We start from the raw sequence: 18,995 nt of genomic DNA on the forward strand, positions 1-18,995 counted from the left end.
ATAAATGACGACACTCAAAGAGAAAGCGACCAGGACAAAAGGAATGTTCGATTAGCAATCAACAAAGCACCGGGACACAGGGAGTATAAATGACGACCAGGACATAAGTAAAAAAAAAACTAACAAAACTAAAAAGAAGGTAAAAACTACAAAAAAACTAAAAAGAAAAAAAAACTAAAAACTAATAAAAGAACTAAAAAATCTAAAAATCTAAATAAACTAAAAAAGAAAAAAAAAGGAAAAAAATAAAGGAGAAAAACAAAACTTAAAAAAAGGCAAAAACTACAAAAAAAACTAAAAACTAATAAAAAAAGTAAAAAAGCTAAAAAACTAAAAAAACTAAAAAAACTAAAAAAACTAAAAAAAGGTAAAAAACTAAAAAAAAAAAAAAATTAAAAAAAAGGAAAAAACTGAAAAATAAGCTAAAATTAAGGTAAAAACCAATAAAAAACTAAAAAGAAAAAAAGGACAAAAGGAATGTTCGATTAGCAATCAACAAAGCACCGGGACACAGGGAGTATAAATGACGATCAGGACATAAGTAAAAAAAAAAACGAAAAAACGAATGTATATACAGACCGGGACACCGGGATACAAATGACGACCGGGACACAGGGAATATAAATGACGACCGGGACACAGGGACACAACTACAACGGGGACACCGGGGGAAACAGGGGGATATAAATGACGACCAGGACACCGGGACAGGGAATGGTCGATTAGCAATCACCAGCAACAAAGCTCAAGGGCAATCATTAGAATCATGGGGTATAGATCTGAATACAGATTGTTTTCCCATGGACCATTATATGTTGCATGTTCAAGAGTCGGTAAACCTGACAATCTATTTATATGCAAAGACAATGGGACAGCAAAGAATGTTGTATATTCGCAAGTTTTACGTAGTTAAAACCATATATATATATATATATATATATATATATATATATATATATATATATATATATATATATATATATATATATATATATATATATATCTATCTATATTCACAGGTGGGACATAGGGACACAACTACAATGGCGCGTAACTATTATGGCGCGTAACGACTTACGCGCGCGGGGGGGCTTGGGGGGGGGCGCGAAGCGCCCCCACCAACTAGGTGTTGGGGTGGCGCGAAGCGCCACCCCAACAGCTAGTATATATATATATATATATGGATGTATAGTTGTATATATGGATACTATACATCCATAATATGGATATATTATGGATGTATAGTATGCTCCTGTAACGCTTTTCCCTTTTTATGGCACTTGGTATTAACCAAGTGACATAGCAATCGTCAATTCTGTCGGTCTGTCTGTTGGTCCCGGTTTTGCTACTTTAGGCACTTCCAGGTAAGCTAGGACGATGAAATTTGGCAGGCTTATCAGGGACGGGACCAGCTTAAATTAGAAATAGTCATTTTCCCAATTTGCCCATCTGGGGGGGAGTTGGGGGTCGGTTAATTCGGAAAAAATATAAAAAATGAAGTATTTTTAACTTATGAATGGGTGATGGGATCTTAATGAAATTTGATGTTTGGAATGATATTGTGTCTCAGAGCTCTTATTTCAAATCCCGACCGGATCTGATGACATTGGGGGGAGCTGGAGGGGGGAAACCTAAAATCTTGGAAAACACTTAGAGTGGAGGGATCGGGATGAAACTTGATGGGAAAAATAAGCACAAGTCCCAGATACATGATTGACATAATCGGAACGGATCCGCTCTCTTTGGGGTAGTGGGGGGGGGGGGGGTAATTCTGAAAAATTAGAAAAAATGAGGTATTTTTAACTTACGAACGGGTGATCGGATTTCAATGAAATTTGATGTTTAGAAAGATATCGTGTCTTAGAGCTCTTATTTTAAATCCCGACCGGATCTGGTGACATTGGGGGGGGGGGGGGGAGTTGGGAGGGGGAAACCTAAAACTTGGAAAACACTTAGAGTGGAGGGATCGGGAAGAAACTTGGTGGGAAAAATAAACACAAATGATAGATACATGATTGACATAACCGGAACGGATCCGCTCTCTTTGGTATAGTTGGGGGGGGGGATTATTTCTGAAAAATTAGAAAAAATGAGGTATTTTTAACTTACGAACAGGTGATCGGATCTCAATGAAATTTGATATTTAGAAGGATATTGTGGCTCAGAGCTCTTATTTTAAACCCGACCAGATCTGGTGACATTGGGGGCGGGGAGTTGGGAGGGGGAAACCTAAAACTTGAAAAACCCTTAGAGTGGAGGGATCGGGATGAAACTTCGTAGAAAAAACAATCACGAGTCCTAGATACATGATTGACATAACTGGAACGGATCCGCTCTCTTTGGGGTAGTTGGGGGAGGGGTTAATTCTGAAAAATTAGAAAAAATGAGGTATTTTTAACTTACGAACGGGTTATTGGATCTCAATGAAATTTGATATTTAGAAGGATATCGTGTCTAAAAGGTCTTATTTTAAATCCTGACTGGATCTGGTGACGTTGGGGGAAGTTTGGGGTGGGGGAACCTAAAATCATGGAAAACGCTTAGATTGGAGGGATCGGGATGAAACTTGGTGGGAAAAATAAGCAGAAGTCTTACATACGTGATTTACATAATTGGAACGGATCCGATCTATTGGGGGGGGGGGTTAATTCTGAAAAATAAGAAAAAATGACGTATTTTAACTTACGAAGGAGTGATCGGATCTTCATGAAACTTCATATTTAGAAAGACCTCGTAACTCAGGTCTCTTATTTTAAATCTCAACCGGATCAAGCGTAATTGGGGGGGGCAGTTGGGGGGGGACCGGAAATCTTAGAAAATACTTAAAGCGGTGAGATCAGGGTGAAACTGGATGGGAAGAATAAAAACCTGTCTAAGATACGTGAGTGACATAACTGGACCGGATCTGCTCTCTTTGGTGGAATTGGAGGGTGGGGGGGGGGGTAATTTTGAAAATTGAGGTATTTGTCACTTACGAAAGGGTGACCAGATCTTAACGAAATTTGATATTTAGAAGGATCTTGTGCTTTATAGTTCTTATTTTAAATTTCGACCAGATCCTGTGACGTTGGGGGGAGTTGGAGGGGGAAATTGGAATTCTTGGAAAACGTGAAAATGGGGGTATTTTTATCTTACGAATAGATGATCGGATTTTAATGAAATTTGATTTTTAGAAAGAATTCATGTCTCAGAGCTCTTACTTCAAATCCCGACCAGATCGTTTGACATTGGGGGGCGTTGGAGGGGGAAATCTTGGAAAAACACTTGGAGTGTAGGAATCGGGATGAAGCTTGGTGGATAGAATAAACAAATGTCCTTGATACGTGATTGACAGAATCGTACTGGATTCGCTCTCTTTGGGGGAGTTGGGGGAGGGGTTCAGTGATTTGGCGAGTTTGGTGCTTCTGGACGTGCTAGGACGATGAAAATTGATAGGCGTGTCAGGGAGCTGCACAATTTGACTTGATAAAGTCGTTTTCTCAGATTCGACCATCTGGGGGGCTAAAGGGAGAGGAAAAATTAGAAAAAATTAGGTATTTATAACTTACGAGTGGGTGATCAGATCTTAATGAATTTTGATATTTAGAAGGACATCGTGACTCATCCTTGCTTCCTCCCTGTATTTTCCCAAATTGGTACTCTTAGCTTATACCCCAATCACTGAAAATTGGATATCAGTAATCTAATCAAAATGTTTGCTTTCTCTTTTTAATTTTTTTTCCCTTGTCGATCCAAAATCCCAGATTTTTGTTTTCCAAAAAATATAGAAACTATTTTCTTTTTACTCTTGTTGAAATAGCACAATTAATGGGACACCAGCTACAATTTTGAAAATGGCCTTTTTATATTTTCATGGAAAAAATGTGTCCCACCCTTCAGAAATTTTGATACGCCTCGGTCTTATTGCTTCTTTAATAAAAAAGAGGTAGTTTTGAATTATATGGAACACACCCAAGAAGTAAAGTTATGTTAATCTTAATAAAATATGCCAAGATATGACCAAAATAAAATACTTTAATTTATATAATAATATAATTTGCGACATATATTTGCACATTAGGGGTGCGTTGGGGTAAAGTAACCTAACCTTGCCCTCACCCCCCTAATATGCAAATATATAGCCTAAGTTATAAAAGTATAATGCATTCTCTCACCCGTTATTTGTTTTCTTGGCTATGAAACTAGTTTTCATAGGTCATACATTATCTTTATCATCCTTAGCATGCGTTTATCCCCAGACCTTATCTCAGGGCAGGGGCATCGTTTTTTTTTTTTTGGGGGGGGGGGGGGTAATTGTCTCCCAATAATTTGGAAAAGCATACTACACAGCCCATGCCCCTCGACTATCCGAATGTGAACTCCTTTTGTCCCCCTCCCCCCCCCCCCACAATAAAAATTCTGGAAATTCGTCCCCACCTCAGGGACTGCATGGATCATGTTAAATGTAAAGGTAGAGTTTTTGGAACCTTTCAACTGTGCTGAACAAAATGGCTCTCTGAAACTTTTGATCAAACGATTTTTGGGGGAAAAAGGGACATGGGAGGGGGGCTAGCAGCCGTCCAATCTTTTTGGTCAAATAAAAAGGGACACCTGATTTTTATTTCTGTTCAAATGAGCCCTCTACCAGTGTTCTATGACTGTTGGTTTGATGCAATTACCCTTAGGAAAAAAAAATTAACACGCATCCATGATTTTTCTTCTGGCGAATAACACAAGATTCAACACTTTGGCAAATAGGGACTTGAAACCTTTGAAAAATGTGTTGGAAAAGACTTTTTTTTTTTATTTAGTTGTAGTTTAGATATGGTTGGAAAATCGAGTTTATTGAAAATTGTCTTTTGCCTTCAGCATTGTAGTATCTACAGCCTGTGCAATTTTGCCCTGCTGGTATCCTATGGTTATATTGTGATATAAGACGCGTATATGTATAAAGCCATTGGTCCGTCCCGGTTAAAATGAAAAAGTGCAGCTAGAGGTCACTACTACTAGATTAGAAATCTTTTCGGTTACTTTAAGCCTCCACTCCCTCTTCCTTGTTTTGCCAGTGTGATTGTATGTATATACGAAAACTCATACTGCTACTGCGGTATTGTACTGCGGCTACTGCGGTATTGCGGTATAGTACTATTGCTACATACTGCAAACTGCTACTGCGGATACGTACAAAAAGAAAAAAAAAACAACTAAAGAGTCATAAATAAAGGACTTAAATCATACAGGTCTCCATCTCCGTTATCTTCAAAGTTGCCCTGCCCGGAGGCACCCGTTGGCTGACCTGCACCTGCTCCACCACCAGCAGGAAACCTGAAGTTAGTTCCTATACCTCGGGATTGTTGTAAAGTCTGACTGAACATTTCATACTTCCGTATGTCAGCATCCGAGACGGAGCGACGAGCAAAGTTCATGGCTTCTTCGAAATGGTGCCTGGTTATTTCTGGCACAGGGTCCTCATCCTCCACCTCCATATCCATATCTGGATTCTCCTCCCTCTCTTTAGTTCTTCTAATATCTGCCTCGATAGATTCACGAATGGCCATTTTAACAGCTCTTTGACATATTTCTGTCAAATCAGCACCGGAAAAGCCATTAGTACTACGAGCTAGGAAAACCAAGTCAATGTCAGGGGCGATTGGTGATTTACGAAGGTTTGCCTTTAAGATGGCCTCACGGGATTTCTCGTCAGGGAGAGGAATATAGATAAGCTGATCGAGACGACCTGGTCGCAGGATGGCAGAATCGATAATATCGGGTCGGTTGGTTGCACCAATGATAAAAACGTTCTTCTTTGCGCCCATCCCGTCCATCTCTGTAAGGATTTGGTTGATTACTCTGTCAGCGGCACCTCCTGCATCACCCTGAGAGCCACCTCGAGCTTTTGCAATTGAATCCAACTCATCGAAGAACAAAACACACGGTGCCGCAGAACGTGCCTTATCAAAAACATCCCTGACATTGGCCTCGGATTCACCAAACCACATAGTGAGTAATTCTGGGCCTTTGATGCTAATAAAATTGGCCTGACATTCATTAGCAATAGCTTTGGCTAAAAGCGTTTTACCACATCCAGGTGGACCATAGAATAATACACCTTTTGAGGGTGACATGCCAAACTTTAAGAACTTCTCAGGATGTTCAACAGGATATTGAACAAGCTCTTGGAGCTCTTTCTTCACGTTTTCTAATCCCCCAATATCATTCCAGGTAACGTTAGGTACTTCCACAACTGTCTCGCGCAATGCGCTTGGAGTAGACTTACCCATGGCATGCCTGAAATTCTCCATTGTCACAGCCAGGGAATCAAGAACTTCAGCATCAATGATGTCCTCTTCTAAATCAATCAGATCCATCTTTTCTCTAATCTGCTGCAATGCTGCTTCTGAACAGAGGGCTGCCAAGTCTGCACCAACATGACCATGAGTTTCGGCCGCAACCTGCTCTAAATCAACATCATCAGCCAGTTTCATATTCTTAGTATGAATTCGCAGAATTTCAAGACGCCCTGTTGTATCTGGGATTCCAATGTCCACTTCTCGGTCGAAACGTCCAAATCGTCTTAAAGCCGGATCGATGGAATTCGGCCTATTAGTTGCCGCCATTACAATGACATGTGCACGTTGCTTCAAACCGTCCATCAAGGTCAAAAGCTGGGACACTATACGACGTTCTACTTCACCACGGGTTTTTTCTCTTTTGGGAGCAATAGAATCTAGCTCGTCAATGAAAATAATCGCCGGTGAATTTTTCTCAGCCTCTTCAAAGGCCTTTCTAAGATTTGATTCGGATTCACCTGCCATTTTTGACATAATTTCAGGCCCATTGATCAAGTAAAAAAAGGCTCCCGTCTCATTGGCAACAGCTCTAGCTATCAAGGTTTTGCCAGTACCTGGTGGACCGTAAAGAAGGATTCCTCTAGGTGGTTTCACACCAATAGCCTTGAACAACTGAGGGTGACGCAGCGGCAGTTCCACCATTTCTTTGATCTGGGCAAGTTGTTTTCTTACACCGCCAATGTCATCATATCCAATGGCATTCAGGGCTTCTTCTTCCTCCTCACGTTTGATCGGCGTGCCTTCACAATGGATTAGCGTATCTGGAGCAACAATGCAATATGGACTTGGGTCGGTGTCTACTACTTTAAATTCAACTGCCCTCATTCCTCCTCTAACTATGAAAATATCGCCTTTCATAACTGGTCTGTAGGCTTCCAAGAAATATGGCTTAAGGTAGACATCAAAAAGCGAGCCTGTAAGTCCTTCAACAGTATCATCTATGGGAAGAACATGAATTCTTTTGCCATATTTGACCTCAGGGCATGCCTGAACTGATATCACGTCTCCAAGTCGAACCCGAAGATTATTTCTGATGACTCGATTCATGCGGATCTTCTCATTTGGCACTTCTCCATCCGAAAGCACAATACAAATTGTCTCCTTTCTTTTCTTTCCTTTGACTAGAACTGTGTCCCCTTTGAACATATTTAGCTCGTCCATTTTGGCCTGAGACAAGCCTATCACAGAATTGTCATCATTGACGGCATCTTCAACAATAAGCCGATTTGGACGGACTTTCTTAGAATCCAGAATGGCTGTGGCCAGATCATCTCCTTTCTTATCACCCATTTTCAGTGGTAAATCAAAAAGGTAAAGTTGCTAATGTGGTACAAACATGTTAATTTTCCAAAACAGGGTAATTTACTAGAGATTACCTCAATGAAAATGATAAAAAGACAGTGGCTTAGGCAAGGACTCATAATAATGAAAAAAATTATGCATTTGTAGCTTTTGTCCTTAATAATTTAAATGTTAAAATAAAAAGCAGCTTCGACAAAACTTAGGACACTGACGTCATCACACAACCTAGTAATCTACAAACCACGGTCCATAGTAGCCAAAAACAAAAAATTAAACAGGTTGAACATGGGTAAGTCCAACCCCTTATCGTATTTTTTCAATTTAATTTGGTCCCAAAATCAGTTTGGAGTTGCTCAACCAATAAAAACTATTTGATATTGCTCTTGTTCATACTAGTAAATTCTTCACAATCCAGAAAGTTGGCAAAGTTTTGTTGCTTCGTTTAGTTACTGCATAAAAGTAACCTGTATGAAGGAGGTCAAACTTACCCCATAGTCTGGGATGACATTGACATCCCCCCCAGTAAATTCTATGCATGCAGAGATAAAAATTGCGTCACCCTAAGACAAGACAAAGGATACCTTTATGAATGAAAAACCATACAAAACAAAACTGTTGTTAATAGTTTATATGTGTCACAGTGGAACGCACGTTTTCTGCTTACAGTGGAGAAATTCGACAATGTCAGTCTTACCCCATAGATAGAAGAAGTCTCTGAGAGAGGTATTTTTTCAAATTATTAGCGTAAACATGAAGAAAAGTACACCATTCTTCAAATAATGTGGGGGAAAATTCCAATTAGTATCAGTCAAGTTATATTTTTATTTTTGTTAATAAGTAGCCTTTATTGAAAACAGTAACTTCAATTGGTATTGAAGGAATTGAGATGGCAAACTTTTGTTCACTTAGACCCTAGTGTGATTCTTGTACAGACTGATGACGTGCCGAATTTGGGAAGATGGCATAGTGAAGAGACCTGCACCAGAAACCTTCAATAATCTGGTAAAGATGTATATTTCTTCAACTTCGTCAATGTAATTTTTTTTTCGACCAGTCACATAAATAGTCAGCTAGGCTCAGGCAGCCAAGATATTTTATGCGAACAAGGTCAGGAGCATCAATTTGCAAAAGAATCATTTTTGCATAGCGAAAAGAAAGCAGTTAACTTTGTATCCGGTGGATTCAGGGCTCTTTGTTGTACGTTGGATTCCGAAAAATAAACACGTTGACCATTCTGTAAATGTACCGCTAAGTCAACAACAGCTGGACTACGTTCATGTATCGGAAATGAAATAATTCGCCAAACAGCTTCATTACTGCTTATTTATCTTCCAGCCTGATATTGTACGATTTCGTCGATATCTTTGATTTCGGACTGCAAGCCAAAAACTGCCATCTCACTGCCTTTATTGACGTATTTATATATGTAGTTGATTGCCTTTACGGAGTTACAGTATTCAACGTTTATGTGTGCATTAAATGTTTTTGATAATAATGGGGAATATAGAACAACCCACTGGTTATATACTTCGATGGTGGTACCGTTACGCTTCTTTATTATTGCTGTTTTACCACCATCTTCAGTAGATCTTCTTCTATATTGTGGGTAACCATCATTGCCAGTAATTGTGTTGGATACTAAAAGTCGAGGATATTGCTTTGTGCACCTTCCTTTGGCCATGCATGGTGAATTTTCGTTCAGTGCACCGCAAGGTCCATGTATCATATTTTTTACAACAATATCATATAACCCCTTATCGACATTTTCATCAGGTATTTCAGCGGAAATCACATCATCAATTTCGTTTGAATTTTATTATTTAGCCATATTTGTATATATGCGTGTGGCAAACCTCGTTTTTGCCATTCCACTGAGTACATCCAGCATCGCACTGACCCAAACACTTCAAGTTTTACTATCAGTGATTTCAACTTTTGCCGGAAGACACGGGCCGTAATGTCATGTCTATGATCCGCCGATTGTCCTTGAAGTAAAAGCTGCTGTATCTTGTCCCAAGATTGATTACTTGTAAATGTAATAAATCTGGACGACCATAGAGACGAACATACGCAATAGCATCCTGAGCATATTCATGCATATGACGGGGACTTCTTCGGTGGGGCAGAGTTGTTCAAGCACAGTAATTTTGGTACTAAGACTACCATTCATATTCCAGGAGACGAAACGCTTGTCAATATAAAATTCATTCATTTTGGGCGTTTGAGGTAATTAACTTCACTGACTTGTTAGATGGGCAGCTAGCGTGGTAGCATGTGTGTCGGGTGCTTGTACAGCTTAGGCACCGCATCGCATTCTGGCTGGCATTTTCTTTCGTTGCTCCATGGTTATTTTGAGCACAATGGGCACACTTCGATACGTTTTTGCACTGGGCCGCTATGTGGCTAGATTCATGGCAGTTGTAGCAACGTTTCGGAAGAAAGACAAATTCTCGAATTCTGAATCTTTCAAAGCCCACTTTCATTGACAGTTTTGTGGCAGTATCAAGGGATTCACGACTTGGAAAATAAAGCTTGAATGCGCGTGATTTTCCAGCTTTCTCACATCCAGAAACTAGACTTTGAATGACCTCTGCGTCAAGGGGTTCAGGAATCCCTTTAATCAGTCCTATGTACAAAGGGGTTTTTACTTTGGCATCGGATTCTGAATTTTTATTTTTGATCGCTAGTGCTTTTTTTTTTCTTTCGTAGCCTTGTGAGCTACAGTCATGCGCCAACCATTCCTTCCAGGCCTTAGTTCAACTTTGGAGGCGTCTAGAGCTTCGCCACATGCAGATTCGATAAAGTTTTTTCGTTCCAGTGGTGTTTTCAAGGGTGGAGGGTTTTTTACAACGACTGAGTATGATAGCTTTTGCGGAGCGTAAAGTTCACTAGAGGGGCTGGTATGAGTAGAAACGTGGAACTCACCTTTGTTAATACGTTCCATAAGGCCGTCAAAACGACGACACATGTCGTTTACTTTAGTAGTTATACATGCATTTATCTCCTCCATACAAGCCGGGACTTCTGTAGGTTCAAAAATAACGAAGGTAGGCAAGGCACGATTTTCCTTTGCTGACTTGACAATGAATTTGGCTATATCCAAAACATTTTCATCATCTTTCAGAGACTTGCGAAAGGGGTCCGGTAGACCAGATTTTAACAGCAAGTTCTATTGCACTTAGAATGTCATCTCTACTGAACTGGTGTGACATCAGTTGGAAAAATTGGTGAAGCAGAAATATTTCGTATTACTCAAGTTTCATTATTATCCCTTCGGAATCATTCCCAAGATGAAGAGCGTGTGGCTGAGCTGTGACGACTTCTAAGCTCAGGAATGTTTTACTTCTCATGGAATGACAATAATGAGACAAATGACATCACTCTCTGTGCTCAAAGACAAGCTAATGGAGCTCCAACTGACAGCCGTTTTTTCTGGTAAGGAATGTATTTGAAAATTTTCAAGGTGGCGAATATGGTCCACACGTCACACGGTCTTTTTACCAAAGCAGCCACTCTACTACTACTACTACTACTACTACTACTACTACTACTACTACTACTACTACTACTACTACTACTAACTCACTGCAGCACCAAGCCGCCTGATGCCAACACAGCTACGCACGCTCCTCCTTCAACCTATTCTATTTAAAGCCTCCCTCTTTACACCCTCCCAGGAAGTTCCCATTTCCTTTAAATCTTTGTTTATGACATCCTCCCAGACAAGGACGACCTGCTTTCCGTATAGCCCCAGACGGTTGGCCAAAAAGGACAATCTTCGGTAATCTGTCATCCTTCATCCGTAGAACGTGGCTTACCCATCTCAACCTTTCTTTCATTATAGCCCTAGAAAGCGGGATTAAACCACATTTTTCGTACAGCCTACTGTTTGAAATACGGTCAGTCAGCTGGGTACCCAGAACAATCTGTAGGCAATTTCTATGGAAAGCATGCTCGGTCTCGCTATTTTTACCAGTGCGCTTGCGAACTGGGAAGATTATAGAAATTGTGCCATGCGTCCCAACATTGGAAGCAACGGTTTCATGAAATTCCTTTTTTTTTGTAAATAGACGTTTCTTTTCTTGCTTCCCTCTTCGGGTTTTAATAGTTTTCAATGGGGTGTTAGGATTTCGGTGAAACGAAAGCTTGGCTTTTTGTAGATATACCAATTTTTACCATGGGTCTTCCCTCATGGATGAAAAAAAACACTAAGATGCCAGAATTGAGGGAACATTCTGTTGCTTCCACAACATAGATATAGCAACTTTGTGCAATTGTACATTAACCATGGATGGTTCAGTGCTATAATGCTTTGCTACCACTGGGATAGCTAGCACTCGATTCCCATTCGGTACATATTTTAGAATTATTTGAAAGTTTGAAATATTTTTTATTAGAACAAAAAGTTTTATTTTAATATAGTTTGGAGGGAAGGGTGAGGCTAATGAGCCAAATATGGCCCTAGACTATGTACAAAAGCTTGCTCTTTGTTAAATTACCATTATTAGATATTATGAACCTACGGCTGATGAGAAATCCCCCCCCCCCCAAAAAAAAATCATAAAGTATGCCATATTAGACATGCCTGTTTATTCAAAGATTAATAATTCGCAAATGGCTAAATCATCGTGTAAATTTGTATGTATATGAGATGCTACGCTTTCATTCTATCTGACACCTGACGTCCATTGAAAACTATAATTTAGTTGATGAGAAAGTAAAAAAAAAATCGTGTATGTCCCAGCTTACATGTAAATATGCCTGTTCGTTCTTAATTGTTAATACCAGAGAAATGGCTAAATTCACTGTCATAATGGTATATTTTTGAAAAGCCAAGTTTTTATTTTATATAAGCAACACCCCTTGAAAGTTATAAAGAACTTGATAAGAAAAAGTATGTTTATTACTAAAAAAAGAAAATTACACGAAGCCGTTGGTTCCAATTTTGGGACGATTGGTACTGTTTCTAAAATTTTTACACTGTGCAAGCGCACTGGTAATAGCGAGATGGGGCTTACAAAACAGTTTATGGTAGTTATTTTAAAAATTTAAGCACATGAAATACGACCTTCATAGGTACGGTGGTTTAAATTCATTTACACATTTTCATTTACGCAAATGGGACGTGTGGACAACATTATCCACGCTGAGTGTTTCAAGTGCTACGTAGAAAATTTTATCCGTTGCAATTTTATGTGCATAATATTGCTTTGGGTAATATATTGTTCAAATATTTATCAGAAATTCCTGGGAAAGCATAAATTCAATTTCCGAATGAGCTTTCAGCAGGTAAAATTCTAGACAAGCTATTTTTGGCTATATTGGAAAGGGGTTATGTTAGGAAAATGAAACTTTCATTAATTAACCCAGGGCCAAAAACATTCTGGGAAGTTATAGCCAAGCTAGGCTACTATGTAAACCCTTAGTAAAATTTTAGTTGCTAAAATTCCAGCATGCGTTTATCCCCAGACCTTATCTCAGGGCAGGTGCATCGTTTTGTTTTTTTTTTGGGGGGGGGGGGTAATTGTCCCCCAGTAATTTGGAAAAGCATACTACACAGCCCATACCCCTCGACTATCCGGATGTGAACTCCTCTTGCCCCCCTCCCCCAGTAAAAATGCTGGAAATTCGTCCCCATTTCAGGGACTGCATGGATCATGTTAAATGTAAATGTAGAGTTTCGGAACCTTTCAACTGTGCTGAACAAAATGGCTCTCTGAAACCTTTGATCAAACGATTTTGGGGAAAAAGAGACGCCTGATTTTTATTTCTTTTCAAATGAGCCCTCTCCCAGTGTTCTAGGATTGTTGGTTTGATGCAATTACACCTGGGAAAAAAATTAACACGCACCCATAATTTTTCTTCTGGTAAATAATACAAAATTCAACACTTTTGCAGATAGGGGCTTGAAACCTTTGAAAAATGTGTTGGAAAATATTCTTTTTTTTTTATTTAGTTGTAGTTTAGATATGGTTGGAAAATCGAGTTTATTGAAAATTGTCTTTTGTCTTCGGCATTGTAGTATCTACAGCCTGTGCAATTTTGGCCTGCTGGTATCCCATGGCTATATTGTGACTTAAGACGCGTAAATAAAGCCATTGGTACGTCCTGGTCAGAATGAAAAAGTTTAGCTAGAAGCCACTACTACTAGATTAGAAATCTTTTCGGATACTTGAAGCCTCCACTCCCTCTTCCTTGTTTTGCCAGTGTGATTGTATGTATATACGGAAACTCATTGGTAGTTTCATCTTGTTTAAAGCACTAATTTTTGTAGGAATAAGAGTTTCCACAGCTATTTTATCCGTTTTGGGATTGAAACTAACCAATGGCTAGTAAAGATAACCTGTGGCAGTGCTGAAATACGAACGGTGTATGCTGGCCATCTTCAGGCAAAGACGGCTGTTATATCAAGGCTTAGCTGTGAAAGAGTTGGAACGAGGTAAGTTTTTTTTTTCTTTTGCTTGTTGTTTTTTCTCCTTTTCTTTTTCTCTATTTTCTTTTTTTTGAGACTTTTCTTTCGGTTAACGGTCTTTTTTCCTCTTTTTTTTCTTTTTTTTTTTTTTTTTTGGAGACGTTCGTTTCGGAAGACATTCTTCTTTCCCTTTTTTCTTTTTTTTTGGAGATGTTCGTTTTGAAAAACATTTCTTTTTCCTCTTCCTCTTTTTTCCTTTTTTGGAAACGTTCGTTTTGGATGACGTTCTTTTTCCTTTTTTCTCTTTTTTTGGAGACGTTCCTTTTGAAAAACATTCCTTTTCCCTCTTTTCTTCTTTTTTTCTTTCTTTTTGGAGACGTTCGTTATGAATAACGTTCCTTTTTCCTCTTTTTTCTTTTTTTGAGACGTTCTTTTTGAAAAGTTCCTTTTTCCTCTTTTTTACTTTTTTTGGAGATGTTCCTTCTGGATAACGTTCTTTTTTCCTCTTTTCCTCTTTTTCTTTTTTTTGAAGACGTTAGTTTTGAAAAACATTCATTCTTCGTCTTTCCACTTTTTTTTTCAAGGCTTTCGTTTTATAAACGTTCTTTTTTTTTCTCTTTTCCTCTTTTTTTCGAGACGTTCGTTTTGAAAACCATTCCTTTTTCCTCTTTTCCTCTTTTTTTCCTTTTTTGTAGACGTTCTTTTTTCATCTTTTTTCCTATTTTTGAAGACGTTCGTTTTGAAAAACATTCATTTTTCCTTTTTTCCTCTTTTTTTCGTTTTTTGGAGACGTTCGTTCTGGATAATGTTCTTTTTTCCTCTTACGCCTATAAACACTTTCCTAAATTCAGGTAGCATTTATTTTCAAATAATCAAGGGTATCCTGAGGTTACCATTCACACAGTCCATGGCCTTTTTCAGAGGGACCTGGATCCTATTGTCAAAAGTTTGCTTTTACTGAGAACTTTCACTTCATAAACTATACATAGCGACTAGCTTAATCTATTCGAACAACCACCAAATTTCAGTAACCATGTCAAGTTAAAAAATGATTCTTTTTCGAAGAACGTTCTTTCTCCTCTTGTAGTGTAACTAAAATCAGATAGCATCCATTTTCAGATAACGATGGATTTCGTCATGCTTTTGATGCCTTTGATGGTTTCAAAAGGGGAATAGTAACCTTAGGAAATCCTCAATAGAGGAATTTCTAAGATTGTGATTCCACCCAAGGAAAAAATTCGCTTAGTCAATAGAGTATTTCCTAAGGTTACCATGATGGATTTCGTAAGCCTACAATAATGGATTTCCTAAGGTTACCATGATGGATTTCGTAAGCCTACTATAATGGATTTCCTAAGGTTACCATGATGGATTTCGTAAGCCTACTATAATGGATTTTAAGGTTACCATTCCCTCAAGGATAAAAAAAAATCGCTTACTCAATAGAGTTGCTAATAAATAAATAGATTTAAAAATCTGTAAAAGTAAAATAAATAAAAGAAAATAGTTTTTCAAAGCTATTCACCTAGTTTTCAGCTTGTCGCAAGGTTACTGATGGAAGATTAATTTCATATTTTCTGTTGATGAAATTATTTCAGGTGCAGGTTTTTATTATGAAATTCACAGTCTCGTGAAAACCAGAAATGCATGGATAAGTCCAACTTGGCTGTTGAATGAAAAAAGGAGAAGCTGCTAGAGGGAAAATATCAGGGAGAGAGGGCTTTGGAGAGAGAGTGACAGGAATGCTAATAAATCACTGGACCTGGTGGTTGATCTGAACGAGTGGCGTCTTTGTGTATGTTCTCCCACCTCTCTTCCCCTCTTTCTCCTCTCTCTCTCCCTTCTCCTCCTCTTTGTTTCTCCTCTCTCTCCCCTCTTTCTCTCCCCTTCTCTATTTCTGCCCCCCTCTCTCTCCCTCGATTCTCTCTTTCTCTCCCTTCTCGTTCTTCCCTCCCTCTCTCTCTATCTTATCTCTTTTCTTCTATCGATATATCTGTCTATGTACTTACATCTATCCTCTCTCTCCTCTCTTTCTTTTTGAAATACCAATTCAGACTTTTGAGTAAATTTATAATTTCTGGTGCTCCTCTTATAAAAAATAGTGTTATACAAATATAATTAATGACACCGGGCTAATGGGCTAATGAGTGACACCAACAGCAGATTTCTAATTTTCTCATCATAATAATTGCTAACTTCTTCTTTATGAATGAGGTCAGTCTGGACTAAGTTGTCAGGAGCTTGTTCATTCACAGACTTTCTTAATAAAACACATTCAGTTTCCTATAGGCTATTTCAAATGCACTCCCAACTTGATTGTATTTGTTAGAATTTAAACTTACTTATCATTCGAGTCGGGAAGCTGTTGTATTAAGACAACATTCCTTATATAATTTGAGAAGTTCAGTTTATTGAATTGCAATAGAAAAAGTAGAGTGCTTAACTATACCGTCTTAAGCCTTTTTTCTTTAATAATTTTAGGATCTATGTAGGAATAGCGTATTAACATATATATACTATGTTAACATGTTACTATATTAACTATAGTATCATGTATATAATCAACAGGTACCTACGTAGTAATTTATTTGACGGCCGGGGAAAATCCGGATATTTTATGATGTCCTTGCTCCAAATAGTCCCCTGTGTGTGTGGCAGCGTGCCGCCATGTGAAAATAAAGGGGGTAAAATATCAGTTAGTATTTATACTTAAAATCTTTACCTTAAAGTGGTCTATGCTTGAATATATCTAGAATAGCTTTTCATTACATTTTATTCTGTTTTCAGAGGAATTGAATTTTTTGTCATTTACGAATAATATAGGTAACTTATAAGAGCGGAATCAGGTGCTAATGTTGACAAAAAAGGATGTCAACGCCATCTAAAATTTGGTGTCTCTTAGTATGTTCCCAAGCTTTGTAATCGTTTTCTGTCAGAAGCTGAGAATTGATGACTACACTAACTTTACCAACTACATCTATTAAAAATAAGGTTTCTTATTGTTATACTGACATAATTGCACAGAAAAAAAATTGCACTCAAATAAAGTTCCCATGCTCTTTGGTCCGTTATATAGTTTTTTGAGTGGACCCTTTTAATTATGATAAATAACTTAATCTATAATGAAGATTCCAGTACCCACTAATTATCAGTCAATGTATTATGTTCTATTTAAGTTGCTATTCCTATTTCCTGTATTCTCTTTAGTTTTATCCTAATGACTAATGACTAATTGACTAATTATCAGTCAATGTATTATGTTCTATTTAAGTTGCTATTCCTATTTCCTGTAATGTCTTTAGTTTTGTCCACATGCGTTTTATCTCACTTTAAAACTCCATTCCCGGCAGTGCTAATCTAAATCATTCCTTTATATTTTTAGGTCTTTCGGATGTTTCTTCATGTGTATTATAATCTCTTTTCTGACTCTTATTTGCTTTGTACTTTCTCCTGTTTCTCAACCTCATTTATTTCTTGGTAAGGAATTGTTTCTAAGTGAGGTTGGATGCCTAGTAATCAGAGAATATAATAGTAATCACATTCCAATTTTTGATTACCTGAAATTTGTTTTTATTTACATACGTCTTGTACGCTAAACAGGGCAGTATGTACACCCTCTACAAAGCTAGTAACATTTTTTTTCTACGATTTTGTTGGTTTCTCGGGGCTATGAATATGATTCGATAGGCGTGTATGTGCAATTGAAATTACGGATTTTTTTTTTTTCCCTTGCTATTTCTATATGGAGATGTAACAAGAACCATAATTACTTAATATAAGTGAAATCCCCTCATTTGCGGCTTATTATATGTTAGTGTTTATTAACTGCTGGCCCTGTGTTTCTTATATTTTATTTTGTAAGTAAGAGGGCCATTTAGTCGGAGTTTATTCTTGACTTCGGCAGCTTGTGTCAATAAAATGATTTTATTTTTTTTTATTTTTTTTTTTATCTGACGAATAATGTTGTTTTTCCTTTTGACAGGTTCAATGTTCGTGGAGTGAATGATGACGGAAGTGTTGCGAATTTTGTTGAAACGGAGCAACTTATTTATGTTGACAATCAAATAACGTCGTTTCTTCAAGTGCGCGGTTCTATTCCTCTGTTTTGGGATCAACCAGGAGTACAGGTATTTCCGTTATGGAGCGTTGCCTAGAAATTCTATTTTTTTTAGGGGGAGGGGAGCTCTGTTTCAGAAATTTTGCGGCCGCCGGAACCAAATTTATGCTTTGTCAATAACTCGCTAGGCAATATCCTCTGAACAGCTAACTATCTCCTCAGTTCGACAATAAGGACCTGAGATAAACTTATTTAATATCAGCATTATTTCTTTTCCTATTTAAATACTGTGGAGTTGAATAGTTGAAGAATAGTTTTCATAAAAATTATTTTTGTGTTTTGTTTTCATCTCTTTTTAACTATCCTGGACGGGGTGAATAATTCCTAGAAATTGTCAGTCACTCTTTTGACACCCTCTTTGTCAATAACTCGCTAGGCAATATCCTCTGAACAGCTAACTATCTCCTCAGTTCGACAATAAGGACCTGAGATAAACTTATTTATGTCAGAATTATTTCTTTTCCTATTTAAATACTGTTGAGTTGAATAGTTTGAAGAATAGTTTTCATAAAAATTATTTTTGTGTTTTGTTTTCATCTCTTTTGAACTATCCTGGACGGGGTGAATAATTCTTAGAAATTGTCAATCACTCTTTTGACACCCTCTTTGTCAATGACTCGCTAGGCAATATCCTCTGAACAGCTAACTATCTCCTCAGTTCGACAATAAGGACCTGAGATAAACTTATTTAATATCAGAATTATTTCTTTTCCTATTTAAATACAGTTGAGTTGAATAGTTTGAAGAATAGTTTTCATAAAAATTAATTTTGTGTTTTGTTCTCATCTCTTTTTAACTATCCTGGACGGGGTGAATAATTCCTAGAAATTGTCTA

At 37.9% G+C, this 18,995-nt stretch overlaps 2 protein-coding genes across 2 annotated transcripts in view; one reads left to right on the forward strand and one right to left on the reverse strand.

Moving 5' to 3' along the window:
• The window catches only part of LOC136035851 (calcium-binding mitochondrial carrier protein Aralar1-like), a 104,443-nt gene extending 86,273 nt beyond the window's left edge, over window positions 1-18,170 (forward strand). Inside the window, exons 15-17 of the mRNA XM_065717810.1 lie at window positions 13,906-14,070; window positions 15,642-15,838; window positions 18,026-18,170. Of these exons, the coding sequence (XP_065573882.1) occupies window positions 13,906-13,911 (6 nt within the window). The 3' untranslated portion in view covers window positions 13,912-14,070; window positions 15,642-15,838; window positions 18,026-18,170. The remainder of the gene's footprint in view (window positions 1-13,905; window positions 14,071-15,641; window positions 15,839-18,025) is intronic.
• On the reverse strand, window positions 4,794-7,623 carry LOC136035594 (transitional endoplasmic reticulum ATPase-like). Its single transcript, XM_065717473.1, has one exon. The coding sequence runs from the start codon at window positions 7,617-7,619 to the stop codon at window positions 5,184-5,186; it is 2,436 nt and encodes an 811-aa protein (XP_065573545.1). The 5' UTR covers window positions 7,620-7,623; the 3' UTR covers window positions 4,794-5,183.
• Window positions 18,171-18,995: the final 825 nt, after the last annotated feature.

The sequence above is a fragment of the Artemia franciscana genome, chromosome 14 (genome assembly GCF_032884065.1).
Source record: "Artemia franciscana chromosome 14, ASM3288406v1, whole genome shotgun sequence".
NCBI lineage: Eukaryota > Metazoa > Arthropoda > Branchiopoda > Anostraca > Artemiidae > Artemia > Artemia franciscana.